Raw genomic sequence first — 19,175 nt, 5'->3', positions numbered from 1 at the left:
GTAAGCCTCGCCTACCAGCTGTGAGCTTCACTGGCCTTGCAAGAAGGATGAGGGTGGGGCCTACAAAGAAGAGGCAAATGATTAGGGACATTGGTGGATTTTTAAGAGAGAGGAATGATTTTGACACTTAAATATAGAAGGCAAAGTTGAATCATTATAAGACTGTAATTTGGTTTTAGGCTTTTTTTTTAATTTGTAAGACCAGAATTTTAATGTAAAGGACTGTAACTTGAGAAGATCATTAATTATCAAATCAGGGCTTCATTTTTTGTTTATTATTTTGCATGTGTGTGTATATATATGCATGTGTGTGATACATGTTGTGTGAATGTGGGTGGATATGTGTGGATATGTGGGTGGATGAAGAACAACCTTCATCTTCAGTAGTTGGTTCTCTCTCCCTCATGGGTTCTAAATATTGAATTCAGATAGTCAGGTTGTATGTCAAGCACATTTACTCACAGAATCATCTCACCAGCCCAGATCAGAGGTTTTTATTACATTTGTCTATATTTTGTGTGATGCACATATGCAAGTTCTCCCTCCCTCGTGTGTGTGTGTGTGCTCGCGTGCACATGCACCTGAGCACCTATGCTTCATGCTGGGGTGCACATATGGAAGTCAGAGGCAACTTTTTGGAGTCTATTCTCTTCTTCTACTCTACCTTGTAAGTCCCAATAACTAAACTCAGGTTGACAGACTTGCTAGTGCCCTGACCAACTGTACCATCTTGCTAATACCAGAAGTTTTTGAGAAATGATCTCACTATGTAGCCTAGGCCAGTCCTGAAGACACAATTGTCCTAGCTCTATCTTCCAAGTGCTAGAATTACAGGCATGTTCTATGACTCCCTACATCCTAAACTGTTTTGACTCCAATGAAAAAGAAGGAACATCAGGATCTCAAAGAAGTTTCTGGACTGCTTAGTGATTCCACCCCTAAAAAGAAATTGGAAAGGAACTCTGTAGATGGAAGTTTCTGTCTAGTCTGGTTCCACTGCCATTGAGTCCCAAATAAACATATAGGTTTATATTAATTATGAGCTGTTTGGCCTATTAGCTCAGGATTATTATTAACTAGTTCCTACAACTTAACCCATAATTCTTATCTACACTTAACTACGTGGCTTGGTACCTTTTCTCAGTAAGGCATTCTCATCTTGCTTCCTCTGCGTCTGGGTGGTGACGGACTCCCTCTTCCCAGAATTCTCCTAGTCTGGTTGCCCTGCCTATATTTCCTGCCTGGCTACTGGCTAATCAGTGTTTTGTTAAACTAATACAAGTGACAAATCTTTGCATTGTATAAGCGCATTATCCTTCAGGAGAACTCTCTAAATATTGTAAAAGAATTTGATGGCTGAGGAACAAGTCTCATTTTACTGTCAGCACTCTGTCTCAATTCTGCTAGGAAGGCGCTTCTATACAAAGATGTCACAATGCAAAGGACACCATAACTTCCGTAGGGCTAGTATTCCAGAAGACAGGGGACAACCTCTCCTTGTTCTTTAGGTTCCCATCGGCAGTTGTTGTTGAACAGAAATCATGTGTATTCTTGTTACTCACCATTTGCTCCCAATCCTACGAGCAAGACCATTGTCAGAAACACAGATCAAGCTGACTTTTTTATGTTGCTGGAGCTCTATTTTGTGACAATCCCTCTCTCATTCTGCATCATATAGGGAGGATGCAGTCCTGGAATATCTCAAGATTGCTCAAGATCTGGAGATGTATGGTGTGAACTACTTCAGCATCAAGAACAAGAAAGGCTCAGAGCTATGGCTGGGTGTGGATGCCTTGGGACTCAACATCTATGAGCAGAATGACAGGTATACCTCAGATTTCTCCAAGTTATTTGGATTAGTCTTAAACATAGGTGTCATCCCTTACTGCCGAGCAAGACTGTACCATTTGAATCCCATCTGAGTTATTTTTCTACTTAATGAAGTCCAGCCATATGTTTGTACAGCTTCCTTAATCCTATATTGACTAGAGTTGTACGATTATTATGGTAGTCACTCGCCAGATGTGAGTATTGACCATTTAAAATGTCATTCCAGCTGAGATGTGTAATAACTGTAAACAGCATACTACAATTAGAAGAACCACTCTGAGAAAAAGATATGTGTTCATAATCTTTCTATGCCTATAAAAGAATTCCTGGGAGAAATCAACTTAAAGGAGGAAAGGTAGATTTTGCTTTTAGAGTTTTGAATCTGCAGTTATGTGATGCAGTTATGATGCAGTTATGATGCAGTTATGATGGAATTGTCTTGGACCCGTATTGAGGTAGAATTTTGTTGTGGAGAGCATGTAGTTGCTCACCTCCTGGCAGCTGAAACATAGACAATGAAAGAGGAAGAGCCTGGAATCCCAGTGTTTCCTTCGAGGGCATGCCCCCAGTAGCCTACTTCCTCCATCCAGGCCCTATTCACAAATATCTGCCACCACTAATAACACCATTATCTGGGGACCCACCCTTTAACAAATGATCTTTCGGGAGATATGTAATAGCTAAATTGTGCTGGGTATGGCAGTGCATGCCTGCTATCCTAGCACTCAGGAAGTGCAGACAGTGAGAATCAGGAGTTCAAGGCCAGTCTTGGCTACATAGTTAATTCAAGGCTCTTAAGACTAAGGTTTAGGATTGCCCTTTTTCTGATGAAACACCATGACCAAAAGCAACTTGCCTGGAGTTTATTTCATTTGCTCTTCCATATTTATCATTAAAAACAGAGAGGGCAGAAACTGAATAAAGACAGGCAGAAACCCAGAGGCAGGAGCTGATGCAAAGGCCATGAAGAAGTGCTGCTTACTAGCAAGCCCCTGGCTGGCTCAGCTTGCTTTCGTATAGAACTAAAGGCCACCAGAGGACACCACCTACAATGGGGTGGGCTCTCAGTCACTTAGTTAAAAAAATGCCCTACCTATCTTCCGGAGGCATTTTTTTCAGTTGAAGTTCCATCTTTTCAGTTGACTGGAGCTGTGTCAAAGTGACCTAAGAGCAACCAGCACAATTGCTGTCCTGGGCTGTGTGAAACCTTATTTCATCTGCTTCCCCTTGCAAAAATAACTCAAACTACAGCAATGTAAAATGTACCCATATTTTTAAATGTTGATATATGTTTTCAAATGATGGTATTAGCATCTATAGTGTTAGTTAAACCTTTATAATTAGGTTATCATATTTCCTTTTTATCCATTTTCCTATAGCTTCTAGGAAATGTATAAATGTGACCTTTATATAATTATATTATTATATTATATTATATTATATTATATTATATTATATAATTACACGTTTTGGACAGTGCTGACTTAGAATCAGTTCTGTGAGGTTCATAAAGTTCAAGCCTCATGTTATGATTAAGTGACTTTTGGCCTATAAGTCTTGCTATACTGTTGTGTTTCTTATTTATTCCCCTCCCCCTAGTCTGCTCTTGGTAAAGATGAAATCATGAGATTATTGTTATTTATCTTCCCAAAGTTAATGATGAAGTCTAGAAGGTTTTCGTTAAACAGTACTGCAGGTCCTCTGGAAGGTCTCTACAAGGTATTTGCTTCAACCCCAAATGGGACAAAACAAAGGGCAATAAGTACTCACAGTAGCCAAGTTGACAGTAGGTCTCTCTCATCAAGGGAGAAGTTTGTGTTAGCGGATAGAGTGGAATTGGCAGAGGTGAGGCAAGGCGCTAGGTCTGTTTCCTTCTTGCTTTCTCCTTGTCATGGTGTTGTTGACCTCTGTTTCTACAGACTGACTCCTAAGATTGGCTTCCCTTGGAGTGAAATCAGGAATATCTCCTTCAACGATAAGAAATTTGTCATCAAGCCTATTGACAAAAAAGCCCCGGTGAGTGACTCCTCTCCTTGACTCTGCTTGGCAGATTTTTGCCAAGGCTTAGATAATTCTAAGAGCAAACACGTCATTGGGTTCGCCTGTCTCTCCATTTTCTGTTGTGTGTAGCTTGTACACAACAGGACAAGAAGCACAGATGGAAAGTAGAGTGTCAGAGGAAGTTGATGCTGAGAACTGGCCAGGTCGTACCGGATGTTTGGTCCCTCTCTATTGTCAAGCCCCCTTTGTGGGTGAGCTATGCTATGGGCAGTCTTAAGTGCTGCTGCTTTGCAATTATCTCAGCTTCCTAAGTCCCCAAAATGTACTCTTCGTGTACTTGGCTCATGTTTAATTGTGGAGAGAAGGCAGAGCCAGAAGAAGTTCAAATTTAAAGGTGACATTATAAATTTACCTTGTATAACTTTTAATAAAAGGAGATTAAAGCATTTACTTTACACTTATTTCTTTACCCATGAGTTTTTAAGGTGAAGTTTCACTTTAGCCCAGCCTGGCCTTAACTTAAAGTCACCCTCAGGCTTCAGCCCCTGAGTGCTAGAATTGCATCCATGTATCGCCAGATCCTCTAAAATTTGCCTTTTTATTTTTACATTTAATTTGTTAATTTATATATTATGTGACAATAATAATTTTGAAAGAGATCATGAATTTGGGGGAGACACACGAGTAGGGTGGCGTGATGGACATAAAGTGCTAATGTATGTAGTTTTCAATAAAATAGAAAGCCAGGTTAAATCAAAGGCTTTAAAAAACAAATATCAATCAAGGTAGTTGAGATATAAGAAATTTAGATACTTGTGTTCTTACATCTTGCTTTCTTGTAACTAGAACACACTTTTCAGAAATTATAGAAATGGTTTTGACACCCATATATTACCTATTGTCCAGGAGGCTCTTTGAGACTCATTTGAGAATTGTAGCTAGGCATCTAGGTACAGAGACATGACATTGTCTGCTCCCTTAAGAGTTGATCCAGTTGGGCCAGTTAATCACTCGTCCAAGGGAGTACCACTCAGAAAAACCAATCCACCTTAAGCTAAGGTAAAGAAGTAGTAGGAGTAATTATGTCTTTAATGAACTAGTGTACTTTCCCTTCCCCGAGTGCCTACCCCGTGGCTGAGTCTGTTAGTTGTCCTGAGGTCTGTCGGATGTTCTTCTTCTACTGTATTCTGATGCAGAAAGCCAGAGCTCTTCCCTTTTGTTCTCTTCTGGAGGTTTGGTTTCCAGTGCTGACCAGAACCTAAATATGCTTTCTCTGGTGCTTTGGGCTTTTCCACAGTTTGTGTGAAGTTCCCTCTGCCATGTGGCTACTTTCCCACTACCCGGCTGACTTCCATATTGGCTTAACTCAAGGTTATGGCCCTCTTACGCTCCCACCTGTGAATCTATAAGAAACTAATTTCAAAAATTGAAAAAAAAAATACTGTAGTAGAAAAATACACTCCTGATAAAGTATTATAGGGTGCTATTTTTTTTAAAAAAGATTTCCTTTTCTATTTTCCATGTTTATTTTGTGTGGAGGGAGAGGGTTAAAAGGATATGCATTCCATGCTGCGCACACGGAGGTCAGAGAACAACTTGAGAGAATTGGTTTCCTTTCTTTATGTTGTTTTCGGGCATCAAACACTTATTGTCAGGCTTGGTGGCAGGCTCTTTTAGTTTCTGAGCCATCTTGCTGGCCAAGGCTGCTTTTCATTAGCAGAGCTGGAGAAAAATTGTTGTTTTTGTGTCAAAAATAACAGACATGGGTTCTAGCCTTGAGTCTACCACTACCCTGGCAACTGACTCTGGGGAAAACCCTTTCCTTATTCTGGTATAGTATTCCCATTGGAATGCAAACGATTGGATTACACAATCTGTCCAGTACTTTTGAGTTTAGCTTTACAGAAGCCGGAAGGTGACTTCCTCCAAACTTTAAAAATTTTGAAATTTGGTATGCTGTTTCTGGTGTGTGTGTGCATGCATTGTGTGCTCAAGGGCTTATGTGAGGCATCTTGTCAGCCCTAAAAAACTCAGCTGCTTTTTTTCCCTCCAGGACTTTGTGTTCTATGCTCCCCGTCTTCGGATTAATAAGAGGATCTTGGCCCTGTGCATGGGGAATCATGAGCTGTACATGCGTCGGCGTAAGCCTGACACCATTGAGGTTCAGCAGATGAAGGCACAGGCACGGGAAGAAAAGCACCAGAAGCAGATGGAGCGGTAGGTGCCGTAGCGCTGGAATTCGTAGTCCCAACTCTACTCTGTGATAAGGAAGTTTCCAGAAGCTTCCTAGACTGCTTAGGGTGTCGCATCAGCCCAGGACCAGGACTTATGAACTGTGGAGGGGAGGAAACCCCATATATTCAATCTCAACATAGACATTTTTGGTTTTTTGTTTGTCTATCTGTTTGTTTTGTTTTTCCTCTGTAGCTTTGGAGCCTGTTCTGGAATTAGCTCTTCCTGTAGACTAGGCTGGCCTCGAACTCACAGAGATCCACCTGCCTCTGCCTCCCGAGTGCTGGGATTAAAGGCGCGCGCCACCACAGCCCATCTTTCTAGTAGTAGGAGATAGATAAAATAAACAAATTGTTTAACATATGCAATCGGGAAAAGTGCATGCCAAGCATTCTGAAAGGTCTGAGAGTGAAGATAGGTACAGCCAAGGTCTAAGGATGCTTCCTAGGGGCTGGAGAGATGGCTCAGCAGTTAAGATTGCTTGCTGCTCTTGCAGGAAATTCAGGTTCAGTTCCCAGCACCCGCATGGTAGCTTTCAACCATCTGTAACTCCACTTACAGGGGATCTGGTACCTTCCAGTTTCTGTGGGCTCTGCATGTATATTGTGTACTTATATGCACATAGGAAAGCACCCACACACACATAAAATAAAAATTCATAAAGTCTTTAAAACAAAAAATAATGCTTCCTTGAATAGGTAGTGAGGCCAGAAAAAGCAAATGCTTATTCTAGATATGCAACAAAATCTGGGAAAAGAGAACCTAAAGCTAAGGTTTAAAGCAGGCAAAGTTGGCCCTAGCTGTAGACTTGAAGCATAAAACCTCAACTCACCATGCTATAAAGCTGTAAGACAGAGTGCAAGCATTAGTAAACCATTGTACGGATGGAAGGGTTGAGAACGAGAGCAAAGCCATCTGATCTAGTTGGTTACTTGCAGTACCAGCATTCCCGTTTAGGTCTCATGAATTCAAGGTAAATGGACTGAGCCTGGAAATCTGTGTGGGGCTACGATGTGATGGCTAGATTATGGAGGAAAGTGAGAGTGGTCCTGAGTCACAAGCTCTGCCTTCCGGAGAGAAGATAGGAGCTAACAGACTCAGACCGCGCAGCTCCTCGAGGCTCCATGCACCTTGCTGTCCTGTAAGCATCCCTCCTTCTCTTTTCTAGTGCCCTGCTGGAAAATGAGAAGAAGAAGCGTGAGCTGGCAGAGAAAGAGAAGGAGAAGATTGAACGGGAGAAGGAAGAGCTGATGGAGAAGCTGAAGCAGATCGAGGAGCAGACCAAGAAGGCTCAGCAAGGTGAGGCTTGGTGTCACTGTGGAGGCCCAGTTTCCCCAGAACCTCACCCTAAGATGTATACCCTTTTCCCTGAGCTGCAGAACAAGACTACGTAGTCCAGCTGTGGCCACAGAGTAGATAAGGAATTTGTCGAGAAAAATTGTTGGAACCACTGGGCCTTGAAGTGCAAAATTCGTAGCAAGCACATTAGTGTGCCATCTTCATCTCTGAGCCCCCTCTATCGATTTCCTCCTTTCCTACCAGAACTGGAAGAACAGACCCGCAGGGCCCTGGAACTTGAGCAGGAACGGAAGCGTGCTCAGAGTGAGGCTGAAAAACTGGCCAGGGAGCGTCAAGAAGCTGAAGAAGCCAAGGAGGCCCTGTTGCAGGCTTCTAAGGACCAGAAGAAGACCCAGGAACAGTTGGTAAAGTGACTTCTTGGGCTGGGGCTGTGTGCAGGCGTTTTGCTTGCTTGCCCCCCTACTGATTTCTAAATTCCTTTGCCTATGTAGCTGAGTCCTTCTAGCTCATTTGTATCCCAAAAGTCTCTAAGCATTCATTCAAAAGTAAGCTGAAGTATCATTAGCATGGCCCACGGTCTTCCATAGCCCTTGGGTTTCATTTATTTTCTTAGATAGAGATCTGATCCTGTAACCTAAGAAAGGAAAAGGAAGAGGGCCTGCCATGAGTTTTGCTTTAGTCATGTTTCCTCATTCCTTGCTTTCTTCTGTTTCTTTCTTCAGTAGCCCTGTGTTTAATAACCCCATCCAGAATAATGTGACTAGACAAGGAATTAGGGAATCCCGGAGGCTGAGAGACTTGTCAAAGGACACTGCTGTGTGTCATGAAGGATTTCCAACCCTTGCAGTCTCCTTTGGAAAGATTCCCTCCCTGACATCATATATAAAACTTGGGTTCTGTGCCTTGGAAGTTAAGCATCTAGGGCCAAATTTCCTTAAGATAGCCCCACCCTTCTGTAGTATTGATGAGTTAGTATCTCAGGAAAAAGATGTCACGAGAAATTTGCTTGAGGGATATGGGCTTGTATAAACTCTTCCCCATTGCATAAATTGCCTTATGATATTAATATTCATTTATTTGTTCTGGTAGCAGTCTTGGTGGACCCCTGAGATAGCAGGGAAGCATTTGCTACTTGAAATAGTGACTTCCAAGCTTTGTTGGGGGCCACTGCCTATACATTTGGCAACATTAAGAGGGGAAGAGGGGCAGAGGTGACCAATTGTCTGCGTTAAGGATGCCTGTAGTCTGGGAGGGAAGCTGTGACTTATGAAGGGGCCAAGAGTGGAGTAATTTGGTTTAAAGAGTCCCTCGGGCAGTAAGAAATGGAGTAGCCAATTGCGTACCAGTTCCACAGAGTTACTGGGGTTACAGGCATCTGTCTGGATCCTGAAAACCCAAAGGTCAAGCCCTTACAGGCTTCTAATATGCCTATAGGCTTCAGAAATGGCAGAGCTGACATCACGGATCTCTCAATTGGAAATGGCCCGAAAGAAGAAGGAGAGCGAGGCTGTGGAGTGGCAGCAAAAGGTAAGATACAGAATCCAGAGCGAAACACTGTGGGAAAGAGCATGCTATGTGTATATTACAGTCCTTGCCTTTCTTAGATTTAGACTCCCCACTTTTTAGACAAACACCATTTTTACAGTCCTTCGTGGGAAAAGGTGTTTAAAGCTTTCTCAAATACTTTAGAATTCCCCAATATCCATAGGAAGTTGATACTATCACTCTTATTTTCAATTAAAAAAAACCCTCAGGATCAAACCAATCAAGTCATTTGTCCTAATTGGTCTCTTACTAGACTTGTCTTCCTAGGTATGATTAGGTTAGCACAAGTTACCTGATCTGATTTTCTGTCACTGGCCAGGCCCAAATGGTACAGGAGGACTTGGAGAAGACCCGTGCTGAGCTGAAGACGGCCATGAGTACCCCTCACGTCGCCGAGCCTGCTGAGAATGACCAGGATGAGCAGGATGAGAATGGGGCAGAGGCCAGTGCTGAGTTGCGGGCTGATGCCATGGCCAAGGACCGCAGTGAAGAGGAGCGTACCACTGAGGCAGAGAAGAATGAGCGTGTGCAGAAGCATCTTAAGGTATCCAGGCCATGCCAAAAGGTCAAGGAGACTGTGTGATGACTTAATAGCTCATGACCTTTGCTAGAGCTAGGGTATACATGCTGTGCTGATGCCCATGCTGAATAGGAGGCTGGGGCACTAGAAACCTGAAGGGAAGACACTTTCTCTTACTAGTCACACCCTAGAATGCCTCATTTAGCTCTCTCCTACTTCCTACTTCTCTCTGTTCAGAAAACACCTCGCTAACCAAATTCCTACTTGAATATTTGGAGTATTATTCTGATTGTTCTCCTCTCAAGAGATAGCCACCATTAATCCATCCTACGCTGTGTGTATGTGGTGCAGGCTCGTGTATGCGAATGCACATGTGGATTAGAAGGGTAGGAAAGAAGAGACAAAATAAGAAAGGAGAGAAATCTGATCGAAGGTGTGGACTTGAAAGGAGAAGCCATTGACCCTTGACTCCTCTTGCATCCTCACAGGCCCTTACTTCAGAGCTGGCCAATGCCCGAGACGAGTCCAAGAAGACAGCCAATGACATGATCCATGCTGAGAACATGCGGCTGGGACGAGACAAATACAAGACCCTGCGCCAGATCCGGCAGGGCAATACCAAACAGCGCATTGATGAGTTTGAGTCCATGTAGTGGGCTTTCAGCCTTTAGGGACCCCTCCTCCTCCTTCCTTGTCCCCACACTCCTATAGTTTTGCCTAACTAACACTGTGCTGGAGCCACTAACTAAAAAAGCCTTGGAGCCATGCCAAGCATTCAGTATAGCCATGGGACCAAATTTAGCCCTTCCGTCTCCTGACTCAGATCCCTGGGCAAAGAAATGGCCCACTGTGGTGCCAATGGAATCTCCTTTTCTGTAACATTCAGCCTAGCTTTCTAGAGTAGGTCCTGTTTCCCCAGCTCAGAGGCTCATTCCTTTTTATTTGACAAACACGCCCCACTTACTGTCTTCCTCTGGGACTCAAGTGTAAAATAGGTTGATAGCTAGCTCCCATCCCTTGACTTTTTCTTCCAAGTCTTGTGATTTGCAAGTTAGAATATTGTGTGTTTTAGGGACAGAAGCACGGCCTTGGCTCTATCTTTTAGCATGTCAGCTGACCAAGGATTTGGCCTCGTCCTGTCCATCCCTTTTAGAGTCATTTAGGCTTTGTAACAATTGGAGGGTAAAGAGATGTTTAGTCATTCTTATTTCTTCTACCTCCCGTGTTGGGCCTATTACAAATTCAGTCCCAATAAGCCTCGTCCCTGTGCTCAGGGACTCAGTTTCTAATCAAGGAGAGATAAAGGGATGACGGAAACAGTGCGTTCAAGAGAGCACACTAACAACCTAGAAAGCCTCTTGCCATTGCGCATCTTTAGAGCCTTTTTTCTATCAAGTAAGGTCTAGGGTAGGGCTACCCCCATGTTAGTCCATGCTCCTGGTTCCATCTGTCCCTGTCCTCTCCAGTCTCCAGATCTCTTCCAGCTAGGCCAGAGAGGACGAGCACCCTCAAACCTAGCCAGTTACATCTAAGGCTGTTGCCACAAAGGGGGACATGGTTATTCCTGGCTTTAGTATTTTCTCTGCCAGGAGTTCTAGACTCCTCCCACCCAGAGCTGATTGGACCACTGTTCCTGCTTCACAGATACGCACCATGACGGGTAAGAGTAGCTCTTGGTTTTCAGTCACCCAGTAGTCCTTCCCCAGCTTACCCAGTCCCGAGTGGAGTGGGTCCTGCTTCTGACAGATCTCTAACCCAGGTCGCATCACTAGCTGTGCTGTCCCTTGGAGCTACATCCAGAAAGCCGCTGGGTGTTCCGGTCTTGTCCCTTCACAGCCCCACACCCTTCTCTCCACTTTGGAGCTGCTGCTTCCTCTTTTTGTCACATTGTGCTCTTCTAATTTTTTACCAGTATTATATATTCTAGGGATAGCTAACTTGATATTGATTTCTACATTTTTTTGCTAATGCACTATTAGAGATACTAGTCTTGGAATGGGATCATTTTAGCTTCATTATTTTTACTACCCCTACCCCATATCTGGGAAATATATACTGTATTAGAAAATATTTTGCCAAAACCAATATGTATGAAGACTTCAGTATTAGTGATTTACCTGTCACTATAGGTCATACAATCCATTTAAAATGTACTTAATATTTGGTTTTATTGTTCCTGTTTGCCTTTTCCCCAGGGTTGAGTCCCTCCATGCAGTATCCCGAGCCCAAAGCCTCTCTCAGCCCATGCCCCCTTACTTAACCTTGGGTAATCTTTTATGCATTGCTGTGAATTATATTGACACTTGGTGAGCTGCCCTATATTGGCTAAATTCAAACCTGGAATTGTGGGGGCAATCTAGCTGCATTAAGGGCAATAACCCACCCCCACAGAGACTGGGGAGGTTAGAATTTATATTCAGGTTTTTTTGTGTATTTTTGTTTTTTAAATAATTGTTTTGGAGGGGTTTGTGCTCAAATCTGTGTTCTATTTCAGTGCCAATAAAATTTAGGAAGACTTCACTGTGACTCCGTCTTTCTTTCTGCATATTTCATTGTAATTTCTAGTCCACAGGCTACCTTTCTGTCTTTTAGCACATTTTACCTTGATTTAAGTTCTAGTGGAAGGAGGAATATAATCATCTTTATTTTAATAGGATGGACTGACTTTAAACACCACCAAAGCAAGAGTAAGCAGATTAAGTCCTGAGGTTACAGGTGTGATGAAGCTGACGGATCTGTTCCTTTTTTGCTGCTTCCCTACATGTTTCGCCAGTATGGGTTGGAGAAACAGGCGATCTGTTGAAGGCTCAAGCACACAACAAGTTGTTTGGTGTGGCTATGGGACCTGCATTAATCACAAGATACTCCTAGTCTTCCTTGGCAGTAGAGTATGGCGCTTTGAGGCCAGGTAACCTAGGCTGGCCTTAACTTCAAGATCCCCTTCCTTTTCTTCCTCTGTGCTGACTGACATTCCAGGAATTTGCCATCAAGTATGGTTAGGCTCCTTATCTCTGGCACACTCCTGGGAGGGTCAGTCCCTGTTCTGCCTCCTTGTCTGGAAGATTTCTGACTCATTTTGCTCCCCACCACCCTTCCTTGACTGCACTGCTAAGGAAAGACAGGGAAACTCCCTTGGGTCTTGTTAGAGAAGGCAGTGGAGGATGTTGACTGAAGTGTGTGGTACTTGGAGTTTATAAAGCATGTAAATTCTGTAGCTTAGAAATGGTTATCTTCGTGTAGATGAAGACATTGAGATCCAGACAACAATGGTCTAGACTTCTTGGACCTGACATTCCTACTTGTTCCCTTCTCGGGATGCAAACATTTGAAAGGAAAGCTAATTTACTCCACCTACGTTCTGAATTCTCACAACAATCCTTTCTCAGCTTGGCTGCTAAATGTAATCCTTCAGAGACCCATTTTTCAAATATTAGAAAACTTGTAGCTTTTGAGGCAAAGTATCAGTTATGTATGGAGTTTGAGGCCAGCCTGGGCTTATTGACACTGTCTCAAAATATAAAATAAATAAACACAAATCCTCAGACCTAAAGGAACCAGGCCCAGTGACACAGATTCGTAATCCTAGCTACTCAGAAGACATGGACTGAAAGATCACACACTCTACGGGGCCGGAGTCCAGAATGAGTTCTAGGCTATCCTCGACTATTAAGAGCTCTTTTTTTAAAAGAAAGAAAGAAAGAAAGAAAGAAAGAAAGAAAGAAAGAAAGAAAGAGAGAAAGAAAGAAAGAAAAAGAAAGAAAGGAAAAAGAAGAGTATTTGAGGAAAGGAATGAATGCAGACAAGGGTGTCGAGGTGCACAGGAGGAGGGGAATGAATGAGAACAAAGTATAGTGATGACTACAAATGCCACAAAGAAATCCATTTCCTTGTATGTTTACCAAAAAGTACTAATAAGGAAAACTAAAAGGGCAAGAAGAGGGCTAAGGATGTATGTAGTTGAGTGGTAGAACGCTTGTCTAGCATTCACAAGGCCGTAGTTCAACCTCTGGGGCTCAAGAAATGAACAATAGAAATTTAAACAACTACATGAGTGTGGTTAGGCGAGGGGTTTTGAGATAGATTAGAGATGATGCTGTAATATCCAGATCATTCTAGCATGATCACAAGACCCCTTAAAAGATGGAGAGGGTGCGCTAAAAGAAGACACCATGTTGCTGGCTTTGAAGGTGGAGCAGAACACAAGGAATTTCAGTGACCTCTACAAACTGTGCCCCCCCCCCCCACCAAACTAAGACAATACAATGCATTGAGGGTTTTTGTTTGTTTTGATTCATTTGTTTGTTTGAGACAGGCTTTCAAACTGCACATCAGATTATCCTGGAACTGACTATATAGACCAGGCTGGCCTCAAGTTTGTGGCGATTCTGCCCTTACCTCCCACGTCCAACTACTACAGATGGGAGGAATGCTAGTTCTCAGGTTTGCATTTGTGTTAGTCCAAATGACTACTTCACACTGCCTTGTCATTGTAGGAATGACAATATTGCAGAGATAAAGGGTAGATTAGTGCTTTCCAGTAGTTAAGAATCAAGGTACACAAGCTGCCCATGGGGCTACGGCACTGTGAGAACGGTACTGGAGGAGGTCAGCCTTGGTTGTTACACAAGGCGTTTCAGACTTGTTCCTAAACAAACAAGCAAGCAAAGAAAAATTAGCTAAATGAGTGGGAAAAAGGAGCAGGGTAGAAAGTATGCAGAGTGGAGTTTGTGTTGTGTTCTGTATCATAACTGTCTCGGTGTTATTAGCTTGGCAGTAATGGATGGAATGCCACCCCCAGACAGACCTGAGTGAAGCATCTTTGGAGTGAGTGTCTTCATTGTTTCTTCTTTCAAAGATACTTTTTATTCTAGTTTATGTATATAAACACCTTGTCTGCATGCATATTTGTGTGCATGCCTGCTGTCCTTAGAGAGCAGAACTGTGTGGCACATCCCTTGGAGTTGAAGTTACAGACAGGCGTGAGCAGCCATGTAGGCGCTGAGCGCTGAACCTGCATCCCACAAGAACAAGTATTCTAAACCTGATGAGCCTTCCCCAGCCGCTCCTTATTATTTCTTACAACTGCGTATGAGTCTTTGATGTGACTTGGTTTAGAGAATGAGTGGGAAAGTGTGTGTGTGGGGGGGGTAGTGGGAAAGTGAATGAGAGAAAAACCCAACTATGTTATAAAAATATCACAATGAAACTTGTTATTTTGTACACGGTAGGTAAACAGTGACTGCTTGTAAATGCCAAACGACACAGCAATACTATGTAAAATGATGTTTATCTGGAAACATCTCAAGCGAGTTAAGAGAATAGACAATTTCCAGCATATTTGTATGCTACATTACTCAGGAATATAAGTAAATATACTACTGAAACATACATATAAATGCACTCACAGATATTCTGTTGTATAAAACAAGGAAAACATAAAAGACTATATGTAGTATAATTCTTTTTTGATTTAAAAATCAAGCTATATTTTAAAAGTACAGAACATAAAAATTTTATTAGTGGTAGAATCCTGGTAATCCAGGTAAAACCCTGCAGCAATATTAGAGCATGTGGCTCCTTTGCATTTACCGTCAGAAGACAAATCCAGCATGGGTAATAAACACAGAGCAGAAATCCAACATTCAATACAATCCCAACAATGAGTCATTTCATGCAAAAATAGGTCAGAACTCTAAGTCAGCGGGCGCTCTCTTGCTGTGTCTAATTAAAATTTTTGAAGCAGGAAGTGTAGTTAATGCTTGAAGTTTTAATTTCAACAAGAAATTCTGAAAATGCCTCAGCATCCCCAAGTGAAGGAAGGGAGCCAAGCTCATTGTCTACCTTCTAAGAGAAGCGGAGCTTGTTCCAGGCAGAGAGCAAGCTCGCTGTGCCTAAGAGGAAATGCTGGTATCTGTCCTTAGAAAGTGCCATCTGGAAGATAGGAAAGTGGGAGCCATGATGTCATTCCTCCATCTGTCCTCATGCCCATAAGCATACTTTAATCAACTGTCAATGACTTGATACTCATATTTTTTAATGGTAAGTGGGGGTGTAGCAGTAACAGAAAGAAATGTCACTGATAGACTTCTGAAATGGCAGCATGAGATTCCACTGAGTTTCAGAAAGAAATGACCGCACATAGACAAAAATGGGGGTGGGGAGAATTCCACATCTGCTCCCCATCAGCACACAGCCAAAGCACAGGACACCAGAGAGGCCGGGCTAGCTGACATGCCCGAGAATTTAAAAAGTCTTGCATCTGGGTGCCTGGCTTGACCAAAACAATTCTCTGAGAAACTTGAAATATCCATCGCCTGAAGGTCCAGAAAATCCATATCCCTGGGAAAACTTAAATCATTTCAAGAGGAAGCCTGATTTTAATGACCCCTGTTTCTCTAAGACATAGTCCTGTGCAAATCCTCCATTTCCCGGTCATGCACGCTGTCTTGAGTAGGATTAACAGAAATATCTGTCATCTTCACAGCCTGAAGGCACTGCTCAGGCATGCAGGCTTAAGCTGTGTCCATCACTACTCCGTCCTTCTCCGGGGGTCCTTCCTACTTCTGTTTTGGGAACACTTAGCCATGTGCCCCACAGTGCCCTGTATCCTTGGCTACCAAATACAGCAGGCCACCCACTAGCCCTCAGCCCTCACGATTGTTTCACCAGCACTTAAAGAATCTGAATGCTGGCAACCCCACGGCCTGCTAACGAGAGAGAAAGTGACTCCCCAGTCGCTGCCATTCTGTTAGAATTCTGATTATATGGTGTTCGAGAGCAGGTGTGGTTCCGTGGAGCTAGACTGGAGAAGATGACTGGATGTTGAATGCAAAGAAATCTTTTTAAAGAAGGGGTCTTTCGCCATGGTGGATTCTTCAGCTCAGGCGGGAAGAAGGGGTCTAACACTTCTGTTGGCAGTGACTAGAAAGATAAAGGTGTTATACTCTATTATCCTTGCTATATCCCTCCAGAAGAGTGTAGGTTCAGGGGCCTGGTTCCTGATTTTGAACCTTAGTTCTGCTTGCCTAATCCTCTGCAAGTGATAAAAGTTCTTGCTGTACTGGGCTTTGTATCTACAAAGAAAAGATATCTGTATGCTTCAGAGATTTGTGGACTTTTAAATAAATTGTTACATGTGAGGACAAAAAGATGTCTTTCACTGAAAAAGTTGGAAATTACTATCTTATTTCTCAGAGTGTATCGTAATCATTTGGTGCACTTATAATAGATTGCTGGGTGTGGAATATCCCATGGTAAGTGTAGTGCACATCCCAGAAAACTCAGGAGGCTGAGGCAGAAAGGTTATAGGTGCAAGGTCTACTTGGACTATAAAGCAAAACACTGTTGGAAAGTCACTGTTCTGGAGTCTAGAGTAGACCAAAACTTGCATGGGTGGAGATCTAGAGAGAAGGGACTTATCTATGTTCACAAAGCTGCCAGCCAGAGATCCACTTAGAACTTGTTTCATGACTATATTGTCTGGGTCTTAAAGGTCAGGACATCCCTATTCTTACAATGTTGCCTTAGATTTGGAATTAGTGCAGCTTTACCAAACTTAATTATAATGTCTGTTATTATACCACACCTACTACCTTCTTTTACTGTAGAGATGGCCATGCTGAAATCAGAAAGGAGCACTTGCCTGCATCTGAGGTGGTGGTAATGAAGAGTCCCTGTCTTTCTTATGGTTCCTGATGGCCACATCAGGACTCTGGGTCGCTTTTCACATACTTATTGCAGTCTGCCTACCAAAATAAATGTCAGGTGTGGTTGTGCATACCTTTAATACCAGCACTAGAGACACATAGACGGGTGCATCTGGATGAGTTCCAGGCCAGCCAGGATTATGTAATGAAACCTTGTTTCAACAAACAGCAAAAAAGAATCACATACTATCTTTGGTAATGTAAAATGGTGTTACCACTTTAGAAAACCAGTTTTACTATTCCTTTAAAACAATATAGAGGATAATAATGTGTCATAGTGGTAAAAAAAACTTCGCCAGCATGCATGAGACCCTTGATTTTATCCCTGAAGCCTCAAAAATTATAGTTACCATATGTCCTTGCAGTTCCATAGCTCTATCCCCAAGAGAAGTATGTATGTATGTATGTATATAATAAAAATTAATAAAACTTACATGCAAGAAGGTTTGTCTATCATGTACAAAGATCTGGGTTCAATTTCCAGAACCACAAAAACTTATACACAAATATTAATAGTCATATTAGAATCAAAGTCGAAAAATTCAAAATCTTTCTCAACTTGGATAAGTATAGGAAATCTGATGGAGGTATTTTCTTAATTGAGGCTCCTCTCTCCAGATGACTCTTGCTTGTGTTGCGTTGGTGAGAACATAGCTGGAAACCATTTCACTCCACTCAGCTATTACCAAGAAAACTGACAACAAATGCTGGCAAGAATGTGAGAGGAAGAGTAATCCCTAGTCATTGCTTGTGGGAGTATAAACTAGAATATCCAACAATGGAAGTCCGTGTGGAGTTTCCTCAAAGAATTAAAAATAGAACTACCATATGTCCCAGTTATACAACCCCCCAGGGAGTTTGTCCAAAGAACTGTATATGCTACTAGAGGGAAACCAGCACGTCCATATATACAATGGGCTTGTATTCAACTCTAAAGAAAACTGAAAGCTTGAAACTTGCAGAAAAATAGTGCATCAGGAAAGTACTCAGACAAGAAAAAAAATCTCCTGCATGTTCTTTCTCGTACAAAAAAACCGTGTGTGTGTGTGTGTGTGTGTGTGTGTGTGTGTGTAATATTTCTGTAAATGTCGATAAAGCCTATAAAACTAGATAGGAGACCAAATGAGAACAAAGAGATGCGCAGAGGAATGGAGATGGGTATCACAGGTACCATGAAAGCTGAATGGAGGATGGGGACAGGGTAAGATAAGGGGAAGACTGATGGAGACCGTGAAGGAGAAGAAGGATCAACTAGAACAAATTTGGTGTTTGGAAATTTTATAATGAAGCCCAATATTTTATAGTAATCAAAAAATAAAAATAAATGTGACATGCATCATGCTGAAAGAATGTCACCCTAGACAGCAACTCGATCCCATACATGGAAATGAAAAATACTCACACAAATGTGTATTCTTCTGCTCCCTTGTTTCTAGTTTTTACTTATATGTAAAAAATAAAAGTAGTGAGAGTGAGAGAGGGGGGAGAGAGAGAGAGAGGAAGAAAGGGAAGAGAGAGATTGTTGGTTTCTGTTGGCAGAAACTAGAAGAAGACATTGGACTCCGTGGAGCTGGAGTTACAAGTAGTTGTGACATGCCTGCAGTGGAGACTTGAAACTGAACTCAGATCCTCAGGAAGGGGAACAAGTGCTCTTAACTACTGAGCCTTCTTTCCAGCCCCTTTTAATTGATTTAGGCAAGAATTAGGCAAAGAAACATGCACATTATTATAGTGTGGATCCTATAAGATACATTAATAGAAATGTAATATATTTGGCATAATTAGCCAAAATGAGATGGGTATTGAGGTATTTGATCCACTTGGAGCTAATTTTTAAAAATTTATTTACTTTTATTTTATGTACATTGGTGTTTTGCCTGCATGTATGTCTTATGATGGTGTTAGATCCCCTGAAACAGGAGTTACAATAGTTGTGAGTTGACATGTGAGTGCTGGGTATTAAACATGGGCCCTCTGGAAGAGCAGTCAGTATTCTTTTTTTTTTCAAATTTTAATGATTTTTATTGAGCTCTACATTTTTC

The 19,175-nt window shown here is 42.2% G+C and overlaps 1 protein-coding gene across 1 annotated transcript in view; it reads left to right on the top strand.

Moving 5' to 3' along the window:
• Nucleotides 1-11,947, top strand: part of Msn (moesin) — a 70,008-nt gene extending 58,061 nt beyond the window's left edge. The window contains exons 6-13 of the mRNA XM_048417777.3: nt 1,679-1,825; nt 3,750-3,846; nt 5,885-6,048; nt 7,232-7,362; nt 7,606-7,766; nt 8,797-8,889; nt 9,227-9,451; nt 9,916-11,947. Coding sequence (XP_048273734.1) covers nt 1,679-1,825; nt 3,750-3,846; nt 5,885-6,048; nt 7,232-7,362; nt 7,606-7,766; nt 8,797-8,889; nt 9,227-9,451; nt 9,916-10,080 — 1,183 coding nt within the window. The 3' untranslated portion in view covers nt 10,081-11,947. The remainder of the gene's footprint in view (nt 1-1,678; nt 1,826-3,749; nt 3,847-5,884; nt 6,049-7,231; nt 7,363-7,605; nt 7,767-8,796; nt 8,890-9,226; nt 9,452-9,915) is intronic.
• The last annotated feature ends 7,228 nt before the right edge of the window (nt 11,948-19,175 follow it).

This window comes from Myodes glareolus, chromosome X (genome assembly GCF_982192425.1).
Source record: "Myodes glareolus chromosome X, mMyoGla1.1, whole genome shotgun sequence".
Taxonomy (NCBI): Eukaryota; Metazoa; Chordata; class Mammalia; order Rodentia; family Cricetidae; genus Myodes; species Myodes glareolus.
The sequence above is the reverse complement of the archived record's forward strand: the minus strand, read 5'-3'. Positions and strand labels throughout refer to the sequence as shown.